Consider the following 24,119-nt stretch of genomic DNA (forward strand, 5'->3'; position numbering starts at 1 on the left):
TCTTTTGATTCTCGTTCAATGACTTCCATTGCCCCGTCCAAAGTTTCGATTTTTGTGGCCTGGTCCAAAAGACATTTTTTAATTCCCCCTTGGACTTACATTTGGCTGGTGCTCATATGTGTTTTTTTGTTTATGTCCATTGGCTTTGCGGTAGTGTTTTTTAGACTTATCAATGGACACTACCTGAAAGAAAGATCAACGATTCGACTAATTAATGGAACTTTGGCCCCCCCACTCCTCATCACACATTATGAAGAGGGACCAGATTTTTGTGAACATTACTGCCTGGCCTGTACGTGATGGGATCTCTTGGGATGCCGTAAAATTTCAAATTCATGGCCCCACTGAAGTAATTAATGTGCCAAATGTATTTCGTGTTTCTATGGGTGATGTCGTTAAGCAGAACATCCACTCAGATGACTGGGATGTTCAGGCCATAGAAGCACTGTTTTCTGATTTGAAATATTATGCTGCGTTTGATGCTGAGGATTTGTATTTAGATACTGCTAATTATGATGAACAATTTTGTTATCAACATTATGGCACGCATTTCCTACACAAAGCAAATACGTTTAGAAATGTTGTAAATTATACACAATGGGAACATTGCCCCGCCCCTAGGATGGGCAGCTCTGCCACGTTAGTGGAAAAATTCACCTATTTTTCTGATTTTAGTGTGTCAAATCCGGCCTCCTTTTATTTTAAGGTTGCCCCTGAGTCTGCTTCTAAAGTAGACTGACACACACCAAATTGTTGTATTCCAAGTCCCTTATGGACGAGTTGGCAATTGGCGGGTATGATCTGTGGAAAGCTACTGTCGATCTTAAATCGGTTTGGGGTTCCAAACGATGGCAAGTGCAGGGAACAGAAGCTTTGCATCGTGCCTGTCTCATCCCGAATCACATGTTATTTTTAAATTCGTCCATTTTTTCGACAACCTGTTTTGGATTGGCTACTTCTAAAAGATTAAATTCTCCCTCCGTTCCGGGTCTGGGTGCTTATCCCAATTGGGGTAATCATACGGATCTATCCCTTGCTATGTTGCAGACACAGGTTTCCAACACGTCCTTCAATATTTCTGAATTGAATCCGGAAGGGTGGTTGGTGTGGCAAACGAGTTCGGTTTCCTGTCAACATCGGTTTCTGGATTTAAAGCAGGGGTATACACAGGTTTGTGTGGACCTCCGTTTTGAATCTTCTCACACTGTAACTACCTACTCAGTAGGGAAGTTATGCCAGTCTTGGCTGCAACATTCCACTTTAGCGTCTGTTAAACTTCATTTAGCACGATTAAATGACAAAATAGATTTGAATGATTTTGTTAAAGGTCCTGCAGTTGGCAGGCCCAAACGATGGGTGTATGCTGTTTATAAAGAAGTTTGGAAGTTATCACAAATTGAGGCTGCATCCAGATTACGTGCTATTGATGAAGCCAATATGGAAAAGGTGTTGGCTGTAATAGATAATAGTATTAACACCCTCTCTTCCAGAATTTATACCTTAGATAATATTGTATCATCTGTGGTAGACATTGTGCAGGATGATTTGTCTGTATTGTATCATGGTCAAAATCAGTTGCGTTCTATTATGCAGTTTGCATGGACGTTGCAAACTTTTAAGGCAGGGAAAGTCCCTTGGAATTACATGAACACTTCATCTTTGTTCCTTCCTTTTAATTTGAGTGCGAAACAACAATTCATGTCCATGAAAGATGCTACATATTCATTACTACACATTGAAAAGTTAGAACCTTTGCCTTTCTCTGTTGCTGAATTGAATTCTGCTGTGTGGCTTGTACATGGGTTGATCACGTTACCGTTCCCCCTGTTTAAGTTTAGTTTGTGCATGAAACATTATGCTCTGGGCAGATATGAACAACTCGGTACTGCCTTCCTGCACGAAGTTTGGTCTCTCCCGTTCACGTATAGATGTGTGAGAGACGGCAAGGAGGTTTACTTGAAAGGTGAAGAGTGCACTTCCACTCCGGATCACTCTGTTGTGTGTAGGCACATTCAATTGCATGGTGCATGTAATGTACACGCCCCTAATTTAGCTTGCACCCTGAAAGGGATTCCTGTGCCAGTAATAACGCCGTCTTTTACGCTGCTTGCTAACGGTAGTTATTTGCTATTAAATAATGAAGCTTGCTGTGGGATGTTAGTGGGAATTCTCTATATAGTGACTGTATCACAGAGAGTAGTTTGCTGTAATAACGTCCTTTTCCCACCCCCGCATGGCCGGCTCGATGTATCCATCTGGCCTTCCATTCCAACCTTGAAAGCAGAGTTCAACAAGATGAGCAGAATAAGGGCTCTATTGTCTCAAAAAGAAGTCGCGTTGACTTCTTCCCGGGAAACATTTGTCCTTCACGTAGCAAACACGCGCACAGAGGTGCAAGCGCTTTTGAATACTGATCTCCCACTTCATTTTGGGACCCTGATTCAGACTATCTTTAATGCGTCGTCAACAAGTGGCCTGGCTCATTTTTTTTAAATTGTGGGCTACGTCCTCGTGACCTCTTTTCAAACTATTTTTGGTATGATCCCGGCCTTTTTTCATTCTATTTTTTCCAGCGTCTTCGGAGGTCTCCCTTTACGTCTCGCCCTCATAGCTGGAATACTTTTGTTGGTCTGCGCCCTGCGCTATGGATGCACAACTTGCGTCACACGACAACATGTTCCGGCTGCTCCATCTTCGTAACCGGATGCTTGAATACTATGGCACTTTACCACTGGCAATTCTAAGCATAGCCTATGGATTGTCCTTCCGGTTTGTGTACAGCCCGTCTTTCATTGCCTAGATTGTCCGTTCCAATGGGCTCTGGATTTGTGTCTCTCGAACTCGGTGTCTCCTGCCCCGGATTATGATCGACTGATGAGCCCCTTAGTGGCTCATGAGTTGGACTGTTCTGGTGTCGGGATTATGGCCTGTGGAGCAGCACATGGAGTCCTTGGGAATTGGGACATCGGAACGGCTGCGATTGACTTCTTAGCAAGAAGTTATCTTGAGGAACACGCCAGTTGTCCTCGTCTGGTGCTGGAGGCTCCGGTGGTTGAGGAGCATGTATGTTCCTTCCCCGTCCTGAACTGGATGGCAGATAATTTTGCGGAACGTTCCAATGATTTCCTCTTGGAAGCTGTTGCAACTTATTGTGCTTATACATTGATGGATTGACTTTTGCACTTTCATTTTGTCCTACGTCCTTCAATGGTGTTTTTTTTATCCTTTAATGGTTTTTTTCAATTCTTTTTCATATTTTTTCTTTATTTTTATCTTCGAACTTTTTCACTTACCTTACATGGACTTACAGTTCATGCCCTTGGTTCCGTTCTATCAAACTTGAACTCTGCTTTCTTGCAAGTGCGCCCCTACTGGTTAGTGGTCTGATCAAGGGAGGGTGTAGTGAAGATCGTTATCTATATATGTACAATGCTAAGTTAGCACAACCGCGTTAGATGTTAGAAAGCCATCTTGCCGCTTTTGCTGCTTTTGCACACAACACTGTAGTCACATGTTATTAAATTGAGAAATGCTTACTCAACTTTGCTTCACATGAGAACTGTCTGTTGTTCACATCCCAAACAGTGAGCTGCGACCTTGGTCTGTACACAGTGTAAAGAAACAGTCTGGGTTGCTAGACGGTGCATGTTGTTGGGTTCAGGTTGATCGGCCCACTAGTTTAGCCATAACACGCACGCAGCTGCAAATACCTGAAAGTCGAGTGCTTTTAATATTGCAGTGTTACATGTTTTCATTACATTCGGAAGAAGAGCGTTCCCAGGAGCAGAGCATAGCTGATCCTGTGATGTGAACTCACTGAGCTGATCTTTACGGTATGGGGTTCCCCATTCCAGCCTAGAGACCTTTTATTAGTCTAATAATACTATTAGGGTGTTAGAGAAAGGAAGGTGGCTTAGATCCACTGTCATTTTAGTATGATTACTCCTTTCATTTTCTATGGTATTGTAACTATGCTGATGGTTTTGATTTTAATCGTTTGTCTGCTTATGTTAGCCAAACTGCTGCATCTTAGGACACGAGGTTTATAAAATAAACTCTTTAAACTTTTACCGTGTCTCTGTTTATTCTGTTGTTTACTGGTACGAGAATAATTACGAAAAGGTATTTCTGATTCCCACCATTCTGGAGAAATATACTAAGTCGCTTGTTCTGGGTTGTCTATACATTGGGACCGCCGAGCTAAACCTCGGATAACGAATGGGACACTGATGCTGGCCGGAAAAGGGGTTCTGGGTTCTGAGGTGAGTTTTTGGTACACCACAATTCACTGAGGGCCTGGGTTCCTGCGCATAGTTCTGTGCATAAGCAGAATCCCTGCAACACACACTTCTGATTTTATGGATTAATTATTGGAAACATTTTATATTTCCACTTAAAATGTCTTCCAAACCAACACAAGTTAATGGGGAAATCAAAAATGCCCTGATGGGGCATGGAAAGCAGAGGAATGGAGTAGTCACACCATCTGAGTTCTTTATTTCTACACTGTTCATTCAAACCTATTGGAATCATCTCAAGTTATTTCAGGCTTGTCATTGATTTTGTGTGACAGACATAATTCAGGGCAGACGCAGGCATGATCTTTTCATGCTAGTTCGAGATTGGGCAATCCAGGCCCCAAAGCTGGAGCATCAGAGTCAGACTTGTCATGAGGCCTGGTGTGAAGGGACGATAAAGCCACGTTGTGGACCTTGGGAGAGGCAACCCAGGAGTTGCATGCCCTGACTAGCTCAGCATTCTGAATCGGAAGGACCTTCATCACATTTGTGAGCGTGTAAGGGTGCACCAGCAAGAAGGTAATGTGTGCACAGGACCGGAGAGACTTATCTCCGTTGATAAGCAGAAGAGCGCTGGCCTACTTCTTTTGAGGTGCCTTCCCCACTGTCCCAATGACTCTGACAGGGCAGACGCCTGAGAGGAGTGACACAGAAATCACCTCAGTTTTTTTCCTTTGGCTACAAAACAACCCAATGCGGTCTAGTGATTTGGAGAGAGCCTAGCGAGGGATAATACATTGTAGGTTTGATTAAAGACTCAGACCACTGGCCATCAACTGTCACAACTCACCTGAAATCTTATTCAACTCCCACAGCAAGCAAAGGCATAAACACCAGAGCAGACTAAGATGTGGACTGGTGTGAGTAGGTAAGCAGTGGAATGACGATGTTGTAGGTGACTGAGGCAGTGACACCCAGGGGGACTCATGGTGGTTGGGAGGCCAGGACAACAGGAAGGGTGGAAAAGGTAGCATCCTTCCCAAAACCGAATGGCCACCACTACAGGTCATAGGTATACTTCCTATTTCGGGTTGAGAGTGGCAGGGCACTTTAAAAAGGAGCCAGGGGGTTCACTTTCTAGCCATACAACTGAGCATATTGGGTGGTCTTTTGGTTTTGTTCCTAGCTCATTACCCTAGTAGCATCTTTGTTTTTTGCCATTCCCTTGTATTCTCTCCTCATTCAAGATTCTTCTCTGATTGAACCTACCATTGTTGTTCCTTTACAATGAAGATCAAGTCTCTATCTGGAGTGCATATACCTCTGACCTGTATCTCCTGGGACTCTGCTCTACTTTGCTTTTAGGACAGTGAGCAGTTGAGTGAATGTTGAAAAGGGCCCTTTCTGAAGGGTAACCCCAAACGTTCTGCCCTCCTCACCCTCTTTATGTGACCTTACTTTTGTTGGCTTAAGAACTCTGAGCACTTTACCACTGCTAACCAGTGCTAAAGTGCACGCGATCTCTTCTCTAAACAAGGTAACGTTGGTTTACACCTGTTTGGTATATTTAGTTTATCTGTAAGTTCCCTGTATACCATATATGCAGGGCCTGCAACCCAAATGCTGCTAGGGGGTCTGCAGCACTGATTGTGCTACCCACACAAGTAGCCTTTCAAAACTGTATCAAACCTGCCATTGCAGGGCCTGTGTGTGCAATTGATTGTCTCTTCGACTTGGCATTTAAAACTACTTGCCAAGCCTTAAACTCTGCTTTTATTATACATAAGTCACCACTAAGGTTGGCCCTAGGTAGCCCATAGGGGAGGGTGCTGTGTAAGTAAAAGGTAGGACATGTACTGGTAAGTTTTACATGTCCTGGTAGTGGCAAACATCCAAATTCGTGTTTCACTACTGTGGGGTCTACTCCTCTCACAGGCTAGCATTGGGAATTCTTTAATACACTTTTAAGCTGTTATTCCTGATTAGAAAAGGAGTATCTGCATCATGTTCCAGATCTTTGGAATGGTAATGATACATCCTCTTTACTGGTAAAGTTGGATTTAACATTTCTGTTTTAGAAATGACACTTTTAGAAACTGGACATTTCTCTGCTCGTATAGCTCTGAGTGCCTGCAGTCTGTCTCCAATACACATCTGGGGTGGGTGACAGCTACACTTTGTGTATTTGCTCTAGACAGCCACAAACACAGGAAGGGTAGGTGTGACAGCGAACTCATTTGCATTCCGGGAGCTCTTCCTGGGCATGAAAAGAGGAGGAGCTGACACACCTGAATAGGCAGTGTCCTGTTTCCAACACAAAGGGCTGATTAACCCCTACTGATAGACTGGAGCCAGTGCTGGCAAAAAAGAACATGCGTGCACTTCAAAGACCCTTCTTTGAAGTCACACACACTTCAAAGGCATAACTGGGAATACGTACTGGGCCTCTGACCCTACCAAGACAGTACACTACTGTACCTGTGAAGAAGTCTGCAAGGATTACAGACTGCTGTGCTATAAGGACTGGATGGAATGGAAGGAAGAAAAGAAAACTTTATTTTCATTGCTCATGTGCTGACTGTACTTGGTTTGCTAAGGCCTAGGATACTTCATTTTTTGACCAAACCAGTTTTGTTTCTCTTTCCAAGTCCTAACTAAACACAGGCATCACTAATTCATCATTACAAATGCATATGAAAAGGAATATACAACTGTTTATGATTTCATATTTTTAGCTGTGTAAGAGAAGGAGATGTTTTGAAATCAGCATGTACATTTTTTTAAATGGTCTAATGAATGGCATTTCTGGATGTGCAAACAGCCTGCTGAAAAGAATCCAAAATAGGCAGCCACTGTAGAGAAAGGAAACAGAACCTGTATTGCATTTTCTATGCAAATAATGTAGCATATTAGGACATGTCCTATTGAAAATGAGAGTTATTACAGAGTGCTATGTTTACTAATATTGTCCACCGAGTTACATATCATTGTGAGCATTCCATTTAGTTTCAGAACAGGTGAAACAAATCAAAACATTTAAAGCACCAGCACAGCAGAATTCTAGCTGAGCGTGACAAAATGTTCACCCAGAAAGTAAGAAAAGCTCCAATAACCTGACTTATCACAATGTCGCTGATCTGTCCTCCAACGTTGTCAAAGTAGACATCCACGCCATCCGGGCAGCAGCTGCGCAGATCCTCCTCCACCTTCTCCTTCTTATAATTCACTGCAGAGTCAAAGCCTAGCTCTTTAACCAAAATGGAGCACTTCTCGTCCGTGCCGCAGATGCCAACCACTCTGCTACAGCCCTCCAGGCGGCCAATCTGGAAGAAACATGAGACCACACGAAAAAAGATCTGTCAAAACTCTGCACACTCACAGTACTACCACCAACATCACCATTAGCACGGGCAGTCTGAACACGAAATATTTCTATATACTTCTATGGTTCACTAAGGGTCGCACGTTGTTCACACATTTTGCCTAATGAAAGTAAAAGCAACGTCTAGTTGAAAATATGGCCAAACAAGGAGAAAAATATGCTGGATGATATGTAGAATAATATGAGAGACAGTAGGTATAACTGAAGTCACAATTATGTTGATTCAAGCAAAAGGCCCATTCAAACGGTTCCAATGCAGGAATGAAGTTAACTTATGCCCAGTGGAAAATAGAGACAATGTCTTCAACAATGCATGTTGGGAGAAAGTGGTTTATTAGTTGCGGTGGATTGCTGTCCACCACAAGTAATAAAGGCACTATCTTTTTAGGTCTGGTCAAAGGTTACAGTAATTTACACTTGAGCTCACCCCCGATATCTGTGGCACTGGAATACCGAGGGCAGTCAAGGAGATTCGACCTCTGTATTCCTAAAGGCGAATCTCCTTGATGAAAGTGTGACAATAGGAGTTACCCACCCCTGAACAGACCATGAGGCACAGGGTCTCTCTGTATTAGGTACATTTCCTTTGATCTTATGAGGTGAGGTAGGTCATTTCATCTACATTACCATATAGATCAATATAGAGATCCTAAAATAAGCCCTGGCGAATGCCGAGACCACGTTAGGCTACCTGAGGGCAGAAACATGTTGGTACAACAGAGGTATGTAAGGGCCATGGTACACAATAACGTCCTCTGAACACACTGAAGTATTTTTATATATACCTAGACTACCACCTAATAAAGGATTTCTTATGGTTTACCCCAAAGTATTTTTAGCTAAAGTAACTGGATTCCAGATAATTATCCAAATTAGTATTTTCTAAGAACTCCCTCAAGATAGTCCCACTTGAGGTTGAGTCCACCCTGGTAGTATCATCTTACCAGGTTGGGATGAGGTGGCCTATGATGAAGCATGTCACCTTATGTGGGTAAGCCCACCTCATTCAATTCTAGGAATTGCCCCGATATGGAGTATAGACACAAATTTCTGGAGAGGCACAAATAATCACAGGTGTGCTTATCCAACGGGCTACAACGTCAACATTTGATGTGATGTCCTAGAGCCAAGCATTGAGATCTCCCCCTGGTACTTTAGGGGATTGCAACCCCCCTTGAACCCTAGGAAGAGGAGATGGAACTGAAGTTTCTTACACAAAGTTGTTTATTACCACTTTATGAAGGAGCTCTTCTTAGTCAATGGATATGTTCCACTACTGCCCTTAACTATTTTGCTGCTGGGGTTCCTTTTCTCCTTTCTTTTGACGGGCAGTCGAAAAGAGGGACGGTGGCCTCATTGGTGGAAAGTAATGGGGTTTCCCTGGCTGACAGTTATTGGGGCTACCACATGGGCTATGGGCCATATGTATCAACACATTTCCCCATTGACACAGAATGGGCAAAACCATTTGATACATCTGGCCCTATATGCCTACAACTGTCAATTCACATTACCATATGGACATTTCTGCAACTCCAGTTCGGGATGCACTTTAAGTTTGGCAGCATCTTGTGCAGCCTCTTCTTCTGTGTAATTGTCATTTCCATTTGAAAACTGCTTTTGACTTTGCTTTGTCCATTAAAATTGTTATGTTGATTCATTTGTATGTTTTCTACATAGTGAGTTTAGACAATAACCTGCTAGATGCTTGCCACATCTCCATTCGCTATTAATGTGATGAGGAAAAGGAGGTAATACCCAGATTACTTACCTGTAATGTTCATTGCCCTGCGTCCTATTCTTCCTTGTCACAGTCCTCTATAGGGTGGTGGGTGCCTAATTGTTTCATCTATGGCTTTTGCCATTTTCGGCAAATATGACAGCACATTCTCTCTGGTAGGAAATGGCGTAGTGGGGGCTTACTAGTAACTTACAGCCGACTCAATGCTTACCAGTGGTTGGCTTTGTTGTCACTGCCAATTGCTTCTTATTTGATGGTTTTCCTCTGCCATTATGTTCCCTCTTATGTTTGTCCCTCTCATGGAGCATATCCCCTTTACCATCCTTTAGCTTGGCTGACTTGTGCCCTTCCACTACTCACTTTTTGCATAAGCACTCCATGAGAGTGCAAGTGAGAGTGCATGTCCTCACTTTTATGGAGCCACTTTTTCCTTTTAGCTTAAGCACTCCATGAGAGTGCATGTGTTTTCCAGCCCTCTTCTTCATGCACATCCCTCTCAAATAGTTGCACTCCTGCACTCCATGTTGCTTCTCCCTGTCAAATACCATCTTCCCCCATGCTCTGTGTTGCTTCCCTGCTCGTGAGCTTCTTGCCTTGCTCTCGTGTTGATGTCCCTTCTGTGCTGGTATTCCCCTTCACCTGCCCCCTCCCCACTAATTACTCTACTCACTTCTCCATTGCACCCCACCACAGCAGTCCTTTTAAAAAGTATTTAACTGTTTTTAATGGGGGGGGGGGCAAGGCAGAACATGGCTGTTAGCCCCTCACCTTACAAAACGTCCTTTTGTGCTACTTCTATTTCATTTTTTTAATGTACCGATCCATCTCGGGTTGGGTCATTAAAAACAATGGGGCCAGGTCTTCGTACACAGAGGATGCCCCAAAAAATGGACTAAGATATGGGGGAAGTGGAATGAATATCGGGGCAACATCTGTGATCCCCCGCAGGACGAATCCCTGTCAGACGATTCCGACTAGCTGGGGTGTGTATAGAGAGGCATGACAAGAGATGTTTGATGTGGTTGAGGAGAAGGGTGCTGGGGTCCTGAGGGAACCGAAAGAGATCCTTAGTGCTCGACAAAGGCTGAAACAAGAACACTGTGATGTACGTTGTAAAGAACGATATGGTATTGCAGTACTGGTTGAAAATGAAAATGTTAATAAAAAGAGTTTAAAAAAAACAAAACAATGGGGCCAACCTTATTTTGTAGGCACATGAATGCGTAATGAAACATTCATGCATTCACCTTCAAAATAATATAGCCCAGCGTCATCGCTAGCGGCGGCTCCTCCACTATGGCGAAGGAACGTCTCCCCCACCGCCAGCAGCTGCAAAACTTGAAAAATAAAACTATAATAAACCATGTTTAATATCGTTTTATTCTTCTCCTACAGTGGAGTCTTGGGAGTGGGACGAGAGGATGACAGGCACTGAGGGGGAGTGGTGGGCTCTGCTGTCAGTGCGCATGACCGTTTTGCCCGCTGCCTCAGGACAGTCAAACCATTATATGCACCGAAGCTGTCTCCAACCCGAACTGCGTTGCCTGGTTGAAGACAATGTTACAACAAACAAATGATGGACGGAATGCTGACAATGCAGACATTCTCCCCCAGTCAAGAGATCTGGGTTAAATTCATCGTTCTTTTGCCCACTACGCCACCCCAGTTTAGACATGGCCATATTCAAATCAGTCTTGACCCTGTGCCTCATGGGAACAGTCCAGCCCGAACTGCCAAGCCATGTCTTCCCTGGACCGGAATCAAGCATCCTAGGACCGGTTTCTGGCTATCAGCCGTCATCAGCCAGGATAGCTTGACTCCAGTGGCGTAGTGAGCACGGGTCCCACGTCTGGGAATACCCATCCCACTTAGGGCGAAAACCGTTACAACAAACTAATGATGGACGGAATGCTGACAATGCAGACATTCTCCCCCAGTCAAGAGATCTGGGTTAAATCCATCGTTCTTTTGCCCACTACGCCACCCCAGTTTAGACATGGCCATATGCAAATCAGTCTTGACCCTGTGCCTCATGGGAACAGTCCAGCCCGAACTGCCAAGCCATGTCTTCCCTGGACCGGAATCAAGCATCCTAGGACCGGTTTCTGGCTATCAGCCAGGATAGCTTGACTCCAGTGGCGTAGTGAGCACGGGTCCCACGTCTGGGAATACCCATCCCACTTAGGGCGAAAAGCGTTACAACAAACAAATGATGGACGGAATGCTGACAATGCAGACATTCTCCCCCAGTCAAGAGATCTGGGTTAAATCCATCGTTCTTTTGCCCACTACGCCACCCCAGTTTAGACATGGCCATATGCAAATCAGTCTTGACCCTGTGCCTCATGTGAACAGTCCAGCCCTAACTGCCAAGCCATGTCTTCCCTGGACCGGAATCAAGCATCCTAGGACCGGTTTCTGGCTATCAGCCGTCATCAGCCAGGATAGCTTGACTCCAGTGGCGTAGTGAGCACGGGTCCCACGTCTGGGAATACCCATCCCACTTAGGGCGAAAAGCGTTACAACAAACAAATGATGGACGGAATGCTGACAATGCAGACATTCTCCCCCAGTCAAGAGATCTGGGTTAAATCCATCGTTCTTTTGCCCACTACGCCACCCCAGTTTAGACATGGCCATATGCAAATCAGTCTTGACCCTGTGCCTCATGTGAACAGTCCAGCCCTAACTGCCAAGCCATGTCTTCCCTGGACCGGAATCAAGCATCCTAGGACCGGTTTCTGGCTATCAGCCGTCATCAGCCAGGATAGCTTGACTCCAGTGGCGTAGTGAGCACGGGTCCCACGTCTGGGAATACCCATCCCACTTAGGGCGAAAAGCGTTACAACAAACAAATGATGGACGGAATGCTGACAATGCAGACATTCTCCCCCAGTCAAGAGATCTGGGTTAAATCCATCGTTCTTTTGCCCACTACGCCACCCCAGTTTAGACATGGCCATATGCAAATCAGTCTTGACCCTGTGCCTCATGGGAACAGTCCAGCCCGAACTGCCAAGCCAGGTCTTCCCTGGACCGGAATCAAGCATCCTAGGACCGGTTTCTGGCTATCAGCCGTCATCAGCCAGGATAGCTTGACTCCAGTGGCGTAGTGAGCACGGGTCCCACGTCTGGGAATACCCATCCCACTTAGGGCGAAAAGCGTTACAACAAACAAATGATGGACGGAATGCTGACAATGCAGACATTCTCCCCCAGTCAAGAGATCTGGGTTAAATCCATCGTTCTTTTGCCCACTACGCCACCCCAGTTTAGACATGGCCATATGCAAATCAGTCTTGACCCTGTGCCTCATGGGAACAGTCCAGCCCGAACTGCCAAGCCATGTCTTCCCTGGACCGGAATCAAGCATCCTAGGACCGGTTTCTGGCTATCAGCCGTCATCAGCCAGGATAGCTTGACTCCAGTGGCATAGTGAGCACGGGTCCCACGTCTGGGAATACCCATCCCACTTAGGGCGAAAAGCGTTACAACAAACAAATGATGGACGGAATGCTGACAATGCAGACATTCTCCCCCAGTCAAGAGATCTGGGTTAAATCCATCGTTCTTTTGCCCACTACGCCACCCCAGTTTAGACATGGCCATATGCAAATCAGTCTTGACCCTGTGCCTCATGGGAACAGTCCAGCCCGAACTGCCAAGCCATGTCTTCCCTGGACCGGAATCAAGCATCCTAGGACCGGTTTCTGGCTATCAGCCGTCATCAGCCAGGATAGCTTGACTCCAGTGGCGTAGAGAGGACGGGTCCCACGTCTGGGAATACCCATCCCACTTAGGAAGCCCTAAGTGGGATGGGTATTCCCAGACGTGGGACCCGTCCTCTCTACGCCACTGGAGTCAAGCTATCCTGGCTGATGACGGCTGATAGCCAGAAACCGGTCCTAGGATGCTTGATTCCGGTCCAGGGAAGACATGGCTTGGCAGTTCGGGCTGGACTGTTCCCATGAGGCACAGGGTCAAGACTGATTTGCATATGGCCATGTCTAAACTGGGGTGGCGTAGTGGGCAAAAGAACGATGGATTTAACCCAGATCTCTTGACTGGGGGGGAATGTCTGCATTGTCAGCATTCCGTCCATCATTTGTTTGTTGTAACGCTGGTTGAAGACAATGGGCACAGGCTCCCAGTCTCACTGGAATGCAAATCGAGAGCGCTCAGGCCACTCGACTCAGGTCTAAAGGGAGCCCAAAGAGCGGCGATGTGGCGGGGATCAGGTACGTTTTTAACATTTGTTTTCTGTTTTGTCCACACCCCCCTTTGACCGCCCTGCCACTTTGCCCCAACACCAGCCGTGACTGTTCATCGCACCTTTATTTTGCAGTTTTTTCTTTTGGCCATGCTACACATCAAAGCCAATAGGTCACAAAGGCGAAATCTGTTAGCTTTGCCAGTGCTTGCTTGCATTTTATGGTTGCTGGTCATGTGAAAAAACTACAAGAATGTTGGAATGTTTCTGGAAGTATGCAGATTTTTCTCATTTTTTGGAGGTGCTAAGGCCAGAGTGACTACCCCTGCCGATGAGAGATTGTGTTATTCTGAGAAGCATAACGGACCTACTAGATGTGAAGGCTAGTGTTATCTTGTGAGACAGAAAGTCATTCATGATTTAGAGGGCAATTAAACAGGATTTAAGCTTTAAACAAAGCGCCCTAATTAAACGTGACCTATCTTGCAACTGGGAAAAAAGAAGGGGGACTTGAGGGCTCTAGACTGTCATTTTAAAAATAGCCCTTCACATTCCAGGAAATTCAGAAATTCGATATGGAATGTAAGGAATAAGCTTACTTTACTTTGTAAATGACCGTCCTCATGATGGATAACATGATCCAATCGTGGATAGTCTTTTAAAAAAATAATTGGTTTTAGGTCTCTTAATACAATTGATTCAATTGGTTCTGATGGTTCAGGATATTCCAGCTGCCACTGAATGTCCAATTTCTAAAGTTGCATGATGGAGTGGAGTGATGGAACACTTTTCTTCCATACACAGATATGAGATCTCTCATTTCGAGGAGGTGGACCAGGTAGCAGGTGGAGGAAGTCCAATTCCCAACCTGCCAGGAGCCACCCGGATCACTAGGCACTTCAGGCTCTCCATGATCATATGAAGAATCCTTAGGATCAGACCATTCGGAGTTCATCGTCGGGCCACACCTCAGGGATTGGGTCTAAAGGCAAACCTTGCTCATCTGGTGTTTTGATAAGTCATTATTCATCACCTTATCAAACTTGACATTGACTACTACCTCTGCTCAGCAAAATATTTTTACAGTCCTGATGATGACCCGTTTATTTATGTAAGGTGACTAGGTTGTCAGCATCCTTACGGCAGTGAAAAGACACATCTGAAATTTCTTTGCATAGCAACATTTCTATGCACTTTATTTTAAATGACCACTCTACAGATTGAAATGTATGTGGACCACCGTTGGTTCTATTTCATATGTGTGATCCATTTTTGGGGCCACCTTTATACCTAGCAGCGTGTCCACTTTGTTCACTGAGCACATGTTGGATTCATTTTTTTTATACTATCTCAACAATTTATTATAATATGTCTTACATTTACCCTGCATATGAATCAGTTTCTTTATAATTAAAATATATGGTCATGTTTTTTTCCTTTTGGCTTATGTTTTGCTCCCTACATTCACTGTTTCACAGATAGACTTAGGGTATCTGGTAAATGTTTTAAACTATATATAGAAACTAAAACCTTTTTGAGCATTGTTGTCTATGAATATCCCTGTCCGAACTGGTCTGCGGATTGGTTCTAAGGCTTTTAAAAAACTCTACAGTAATGCTGGCTTCTCACTTTGAACCGGAGGTGCTTTTTGTGCTCCTTTAAGATGGGCAAATGAAAGTGGACATCCTGAAGATACAGTGTACATTCAGTTTTCACTGTGTGCAGCTGCCAGGCTGTGAGCCAAAATTAACATCTTAAACTTCTGTAGGGAGAAGAACTGGGACATATCGTAATGATCTAGAATGGAAGAAGAGCTCCCTTACATTTTTTCCTTTAAAAAGTAGTGGATGTGCCTGGCAACTTTCGCGAGGTGGGATAAGCACAAATGCACTTAAGGAGAGGAATCTCTGTATCTGTTCCAAAAGCTCCTGGGATGTTGACTGTGGCAGGATGGGTGAATGAAGGTATTACACATATAGAGCCTAGCCATTTTATACCACTGAAAGGACTAATGTATTTGTTGGTTATCTGTGTACAGTGGTGGTAGTGGAGAGAAAGCCTTCCACAGACTAGCGAGTAATGGGCCTCTAGAGAGAGGGTACCTGGTCCAAGAGAAAGTAACACAGGCTTCTTGGTCCTAGTGTAAGCTGGGAGAGCTGACGCCCACCCCTCCCCCCAATCATGTATGCCTGCCTTCTTCAAGAGGGAAAAACAGGGTCTAGCAGGGATCCTGGATCCTCAAAGATGCTTGCTAGCTGGAAAAGACAAGAAAGTTGTCTGGCTGGCACTCATGTTTTGGCTGTGACCCTGATTGTTTTGTACTGCTGAAGGACCTTGCCGGTTGTGACATCAAACACCAGATCTTTCTATCTTTGGGATGGTCAATGACTTTCTCTTAGGTCTTGGGGCACTATGGCCAGGAATAACCTCAGAAAGTTCGAAGTTGGGGCTATCAAGGCATAAATTACCGTATTCTCACCTAGGCGTGCTGAAGTTGCAAAGGATAGCACCTTCGAGTCCCTAAGTCAGGACCACATGATAGCATATAATCCAATGTACGTCATCCTGGTCACCAGTACTGGACTTCTAGTCAAAGCCCAGTTCTAGCTGGTGAGTCCTTGCATGCAGCTCCAGGCAGAAATCGTCCACCCCTTAAGGACCAGCAGGTGTGACTGAGACAGAGATCAACTTCATTCATTTGCTAGGAGTTGTGGTACCAGACGAATCAGTGGGGCTGATCCCATAGGCTGCACAGGAGACTGCTGAAGCATCGAAGTTGGGAGCTGCATCAGAGTCAACAGGAGCTGTACAAGGAACTGGGCTCATGCTTCACACTTTGCACCCAGAGCACAACAAAGATGTCGGGATCAATCGGAGGTTGGGTGATTTGTGGCAGATCCTGCAGCTTCCCCTGGTTCTAAAAACTCTCTGTGGCAGCAGAGATCTCCCCAGAGACATTTGCTAACATCTAGAGGATTGAAAGATCACTTTCCTAGAGTTGCCCCTAGAGGTTGCAGAGAATACCATAACACCATTCTGAGTTTGCGAAACAATGCAAATTTCCCCCTTAAAGCCTAAGCCTTTGCAAGGAATATTATAGGAGGAAAAGGTGTTTGGGAAAGCTTATTAATTTCAGGAAGCCATTAACTTGCCTTCAGGATTCCTCTTTGTTGCCTTCTCTGTCCCACAGTGTTCTTAGGAGTTAGACTACGTCATTCTATCTAGACCATGGGCACAATAAATTCTTACAACTGGTTCTCAATCAGATATTGGCTCCTATACTTCCTGCGATGTCACTTCCTGTCTTCTGAAATTTGTCCGTAGTTCTCATTGAAGAGGCAGAATTGGAGTATATGTATTGGTCCTTACTTGAGGATTATACATGAATAAAGAATTATACCTATTGGCCGCTGTGCTAGCTGGATGAGACACAAGAATCCTGAAGCAATGTGTCTCCTCCGCGATGCAGGCTGGGAACACGCAACACGTTTAAGCTGCGCATTGGAGCCTAGAAGCGTTGGAAGCCATCTTTGTTAGGGAAATAGAGCGATTGAGCGCCAGTGATAGTTCTTTATCTTACTTTGGTGTGCGCTCCTTTAAAATCAATCAGATCAGTCATGCAAATGTTTTTTAAATAAGTTGGCAATGCTGAGCAATATTAATGATGTGACAGCTCCTGGAATTGTTTTTATTTTTCCTTTTTGTCAGATTATCATATTTGAGAACTACGTTGTTGAGGAAGGGTCCGTACATCTTTTCCACTATCTTTTAGTGAGAGTATTAACTATTAAAAGTTAGATGGCAATGAAACACAGTTGGAGACTTTGCATTTTACTTTTGAGTTTGCATTGGTAATCCTCACAGTATTGGACACTTTGTGTTTAGCCTCATTTAGATATTAGCACTTTTGGTTCATAATGTATGCAGCTCAAACATTTTTCCTTAACGCCCGTAAGCTTTTTTAGCAACAGTAAGCGAACCACCTATTAAATGGCATAAATGGAAGGAGTACGTTTTAAATTATATTGACACTATTAAAGATGCGGATGTGGAATTATCTCAAATTTGAAGAATATTCTATGACATTCATTAGGTCCACAAGGTCTAATAGTGTACAATTCTAAGAAGAAAAAGGCTCGCTCTGCAAGCGATAGAATGAGTTGGACAAGTACTATTCTACATATGTCTGTATTGCAAAAGATCAGTATAATTATTTTTAGTAGGAAACAAAGTAAAACAAACAATTGAGGAGTATGTAGCTGATCTAAAAAAAAAAACTAGCGTTAATATGCAGATATGGGTCTTTACATGATGAACTAATAAGAGATCGAATAATCATGCATGTAAATATTGAAAATGTGCAGGAAGGGTTGTGGATGTATGGAGAATCTCAGTTCGTGGATGTGGTGGAATTGGTGAAAAAAAGCTGAAATATCTAACAAGTGCGCAAAGGCACTCACTAGTAATGTTAAGGACAATCAAAAAGATGTTGTTAATAAGGTAAAACATTAGGTAAAGAAAGAACCGTAAGGTCAGGCAAAACACAAAAAAGGGGATTCCAAAATGTTGTGGAAATAAGGATAACCTTGCATATAGCAGAAAATGCCTGGCGCGGAATCAAAAATGTGGGGAATGGGCATCAAGGGACACTTCACTAAGGTGTGTAGGGAAGGAAAAGGTAACAGGAAGGTGGTGGCTGTACAAGATGAGTTTGATATTATGGGCCCAATCACTGATAAAAGTTGGTATATACTACTGGCTATGGATTATTTTTCAAAATGACCTGAGATCCAATTTGTTAAAAAGGCCAATACTGAAAACATGATTTTGTTAATGGGTGAGCTGATTTAAAGTGACGGTCTGCCCAAGAGAGTAATTACAGACAATGGGGTGCAGTTTAAGTACTTGGAAAATGGAAAATTTCTTTAAGCGGCATGGCACTGAACATAAGGTGACCATAAGGTGACAATGGACAAGTGGAGAGGTTTAATCGGGTGGTTGAAGAATCATTGCAATTAGCTAGGAGTAAAAATCTTAACTGGAAGCTGGGGATCAAGAAAATGGTATGGATGTATCATACCATCCCTAGGGTTACAGGATATAGTCCCTTTGCTATCGTGAGAGGAGTGAAGAGTTCCTTTTACTAAAGATAATTAAGATTGATTGCTCAATTCAAGACTTAGACAGTGGTCTCCTACGGAGGTTATGAGGAAGATTTTGGAAGCTCAAGAAAATTATAAGAAGTATAAAGATAGGAAGTGTGGGGCAAAAGATTATTGTCGGAAGAAGGGAGATGTGGTAAGCCTTCAATTTGACATTTAAGGTTAAAAAGGGAGAGAGTAATTACTCAGGTCCATTGGAGGTCTAAGACATCTTTACCAATTCAGCGAGGTTTAGTGATGGATGTGTGTGGCATTTGAGTCATTTTGTGAAATGCAGTGAAAAAATGAATAATGGGATTCATAATGAAGAGACAGATTACAATTGGCTGGAGTCACACATGGTTGATGACACTGAGGGTTCACATCAGTGGGGAACAGATAAAGGGGTGTCTGATGAAGTAATTCAGGAAAATGATGAAAGTGAAAATGATGTTCACAATTCAGAGGAAATTCAAATCCACACTTTATTTAGGGACTTCTGCCATTAGTAAATATGATAGAGAAATCAAACGCCCAATATACTTGCAAGATTATGTGACTTAGGTTATTACAGCAGTAACAGTATAGTGTTGTTTATATAACATAGTATATATTATAGTAAAAGTATAGATTTGTCTTTTCCCCTGTTCCATCCCCTAATGTATTTCATCATTTTGTAGGAAGTTTTTTATTGGGATTAAAAGTAGAATGTTTAATATAGTTTTATTTCTCTGATGGGAAATGTAATGGTCTTCATTAAGCAAGATGTGTTATGTTTACTTGTAAAGAGTCATAGTGACTGGAGTCATAGTGACGCTGGTAGAATGTATATGGGTCTTACCAGAATGTTAATATGGAATACGGAATTTTGCATGCAGCAGTTGGAGTTTACCTGTCAGCTGTAGCAGACGTGTTGGCCCTTACTTGAGGATTATAGATTAATAAAGAATTATACCTATTCTACATGTGTGGTGTCATCATAATATTGTTTCTCGAAATGACTTCTTCCATCTGCCTCTGGCGGTCTTCGGCTTCAGGATTTTTCCTCCCTTGCGACCTTTCCTGAAGGCACCTGCTTACCAAGTATTGTTAATCTGCATAGCTGGCATAGTGGCTACAGGAAGGAATCGCCCAAGCACAGGACAGCACTTTAGTCAAGACACAATCCTCAGTCCAATCCAGAACCTGACACCTGTTCATAATAGCTTTGTTGTCTGCAAAGAGAACGGAGCAGGGGAACCAACACTCCGCCTACCACTGCAATGTTAGTGGCTGTCCCTTAGAGCTCATTGTTCAAGCCATACAGTTGAATAAACCAGGTGGTTTTGAGGACATAAACTTGCTTCACCATATATTAGTGGAAGGTTGTCACTTGGCATTCTTTTCCAACCTGTTTTGAAGGGTGTTTGAGCAATATGAGGCCTTGACGTAAATAAAGAGCATTAGTCAATCCTAATTTAGTAAAACGTTTGTCATAATAGAGCCGTACTGCCAAATCAAAGGGAGTTGTTAAAGTATAACTGCCACCAGCAAAGCCCCCCACTTCTTAACACACACACAGTGCATTTGCCTACTAGTTGAAGAAGCATCAGGACCTCTCTTCCACCCAAGATAATGCAATAAGCACCTGCCATATATCTTGGACTGGGCGTCGAGGAGAGTTATGGGCTTGTCGCAAGCCACTTCCGAACAAGGTCTTTTCTTAAAAACTAACCACCATAGCATGTCCTCAAGACTTCTCTAGCTTCAAAATGATATTATTTACTGAGCACAATGCTGGAACAGGTCAATAAGGAGGCCAGACCGAAAGGCAGTGCTGTAACAAAAATTGTGAAAGGTCTTGTGAACATTGTCTTAGAATATGTTGCCACTAGATTTCTGAACGAAGTACATACTTCTGGACCAATGCATCTTTAAGACTATTCCATGCACTCAATTTAGTTTCTTTCAGTTTTCAGGCAGTAAGGCCCTCTGCACTTTGCCAGGTTGCATCTCTCTTCATTCTCTTGCACTCCAGATCAAGCCACCTGCCTGCTTATGCCATTTTTGTTTCTCTAGGTGTTATTGATGTCGTTGCAGAAACTATTATTATTAAGTTCTCTTGAGCCCAGATAACATCACCAAGAGTTTGGTCCAGGATCAAAATGGCAGTCAGCACCATCTTCCCTAGGCACACTTTGCTCATGCTCAACAGTTCAGATTCATCCCTGCCACTCCTGACCTGTTAGGCTGTGTAGCGTTAGGATTCCCTACAGGAGATCCTTGCTCGGCAAAGCGTAGGCCTTTCAGTAAGAATTAAAATAAGTTACTTACCGGTAATTGTGGTTCTCCAGTATTGGTATCTTTTGTAGATTCACATGCTTTAATCATTCCCCATCGTCGTAGTGGGTGTCCCACAGTACATAAAAAGCAGTAAGTAATGACTTTAACATTGAACGGATAAACAACATTCACTGTAATATCTCATCCTAGTCATTAAGAATGGTCCAAAGTCCAGCCAATCAGGTGACAGCATCCTTTAGAACCCTCACCACAGAGGCTCCAGGCTTTCAGATGTTCTAGTACAAGTGAGATTTAAAGATTATGAGATAGCTAGGGATCCTCTATGGGGAGGAGCGTGGGTCGCATTTGAATCTAAGAAAGATCCCAATAATGGAGAACCACAGTTACAAGTAAGTAACTTATTTTCTTCTCCAGGATTAGATCTTTCATAGATACACATGCCTGAATCAGAATAGATAGCAGTTATAAGTTAGGAATATATTCCTATATGAGACGAAAAAGATACTTAACTCATGTATGTTGTATAATATCTTATATATGTAGGTATATGTACATATTAACATTCCTACAAATACACCTATTCACATATATATATATATATATATCAAAGAAAAGGCTCCTCACCAATCCAGAGAGACCGAAGGGACACAACAGGGGACCAATGAGAAGAACTTAATTCGCGGACAGGAGGCATGACGCATTTCGACGTATTGTCTTTCTCAAATGCATTTACACTGTGTACTGTCACCGCCGCCTTTCAAATGGACAATAGTGCTTCCATTGGTCGAAGCCCAGCGAAGGCAATTGGTTACCAGAACGTCATCCTGTAGTCCACGTCGGCAGACTACAGCTCCCAGAGTACACCATTTTGGCGATCAGGTAAGCGTTTCTGTTGCCTTCTTGTAACCCAAAGTGAGTGCTGGAATCCGTGAACAAGCGTGTGTGGTGCAATTTAAAATTATCCCAGTGTCTGTGCAGAAAAAGGTTTCTCTCCTTGGCCCCCATCGACGTCCCACCGCATGGCTCCAGGATGTTGTGGGATCGAGGACTAGCTACAGTGAGTTTTGTCCATCCGTGCAGTCACGGACTGCTGCCTGCAGCGAAACTCCACTGTTCCTTGATGCGGGGGCCAGAGCAGACCAATACCTTGCTTGACGAAAAGAAGCTTTACAGCCTGTACCCTTGTTGCTCCGGCCACAAAATGAGATGGGTCCCTCCTGCACGCTCAGGGCTGGCGCGCAAAGAATCAGAATAGATAGCAGTTATACGTTAGGAATATATTCCTATATGAGACGAAAAATATACTTAACTCATGTATGTTGTATAGTAACTTATATATGTAGGTATATGTACATATTAACATTCCTACAAATACACCTATTCACATATATCTATATTACAACATAATACGTTTAATGTAACCATATAGGAAGCTGGAAGTAAAAGAGGCTCACTCTATTGAAAGAGATTAAGGAGAACCGTCTGTCCTACAGCTGCATCAGCGTTGTTAGCGGCTTCCAGACAGTAATGGCGAGTAAAAGTGTGCCTGCTAGACCAGGTTGCTGCTCTGCAGATCTGTTGTATGGGCACACTGGCAAAGAGGGCTGTTGAAGAGAAAACAGCTCTGGTTGAGTGGGCTTTCACTGTAGAAGATAGTCGTTTGCCTGCTTGCTGATGGCATAATGGTATGGCTGCTGATATCTATTGTGCTATAGTCTGTTTAGTTACAGGATATACTTTTCTGACGTTTCCATATGCCACACACAGTTAGTCTGCTTCGCTTATGCTGGCCGTCTTCTGCAAATAGAATTTAATACATCTCTTAGATCCAGGGAATGTAGGGATCTTTCCGTTGGTGTTTGCGGATTTGGGAAGAAAGTCTTTAAGACGACTGGCTCATTTAAATTGAAATCCGATGGGACCTTAGGGATGAAAGTTGGATTGGTACAAATGATTAAACACTTGAGAATTGAAGGAAAGAGTGTCTAATAGTGAAAGCTTGTATCTTGCTTACTCGTCTAGCTGATGTAAGTGCCAGCAGAAGAGATGTTTTCTATGTGATATATTTTAGCTGAGCTCTATAAATGGGCTCAAATGGTCATTTCCTTAGTTGAGCTAGCACAATGTTGAGATGCCAAGGTGATGGTGGCCGCCTTATTGGTGAGAACATCCTAAATAATCCCTTTAAAAATTGTTTTATGATTCTTGAAGAGCAAAGTGATTGTGCACGATTGTGTTGTTGGAATCTGGATATTGCGGCAAGGTGGACCTTTATGGAAGAGTGAGAAACACCGGATCTTGCTGACTGAAGAAGAGTATATGCTCTGGTGGCAGTTGGATAAAATGCACCTTGGAGTTCGAGCATCAGTAACAAAATCTTTTCCATTTGAGTTTGTATGTTTTATTAATGGACTCTGGCCTAGCATTAGCAAGGACTTCTCGAAACTCAACAGAGATGGCTAAACCGGTAAACTCATAGTGTTCAGGAGCCAAGCCAACAATTGAAGAGATGTCGGATCTGGATGATGGACCTGGCCGTGATTCGTCATCAACCAGTAAGGTATTTGCTGTAACTGAATGGATTTGCACTCTGAGAGAAGGAGGAGTTCTGTAAACCAGAACTGGTGGGGCCACCTGGGTGCTATGAGCAGTATCTAACAAGGTTGTTTCTTCATTTTCCAGAGCACCCTTGGGAATAACTGAATCAGAGAAAAAGCGTAGGCCTATATCTTTGACCATTTTTTCAAAAACGCATTCCCCCACAATACCTGTTCGGGTTGCCACCTCGTGAAGTAATGGCATTTGTGGTTCTGGCTGGTCGCAAAAAGATCCAAACTTGGTTTACCCCACAATTGAAAGAGATGGTCCAATGCTTGTTGGTGCAACTCCCACTCATGGCTAACAGAGCTTGCCCTGATCAGGGAATCTGCAAAAATATTGGCCACTCCTGGAACGTGTTCTGCTGTTACGTTTATGTGTATTGAATTTCCCAGGTCCATATTTGCGGAGTTTGAAGAGACAGTGCATTCGATCTTGTTCCGCCGTGTTTGTTTAGATAGTGCATACTTTTTACAGGAAAGACTTCAGAGCCAGGAAAATAGCCTTGAGTTCCAACAGATTGATA

At 43.5% G+C, this 24,119-nt stretch overlaps 1 protein-coding gene across 2 annotated transcripts in view; it reads right to left on the reverse strand.

Annotated features, from left to right (window-relative positions):
* The window catches only part of PTGR2 (prostaglandin reductase 2), a 389,700-nt gene that overhangs the window by 46,782 nt on the left and 318,799 nt on the right, over nucleotides 1–24,119 (reverse strand). For both annotated transcript variants that reach the window (XM_085627049.1, XM_085627050.1), the window contains one exon: nucleotides 7,352–7,561. In XM_085627049.1, coding sequence (XP_085483175.1) covers nucleotides 7,352–7,561 — 210 coding nt within the window. The remainder of the gene's footprint in view (nucleotides 1–7,351; nucleotides 7,562–24,119) is intronic.

This window comes from Triturus cristatus, chromosome 9 (assembly GCF_964204655.1).
Source record: "Triturus cristatus chromosome 9, aTriCri1.1, whole genome shotgun sequence".
In the NCBI taxonomy this organism is placed as follows: Eukaryota; Metazoa; Chordata; class Amphibia; order Caudata; family Salamandridae; genus Triturus; species Triturus cristatus.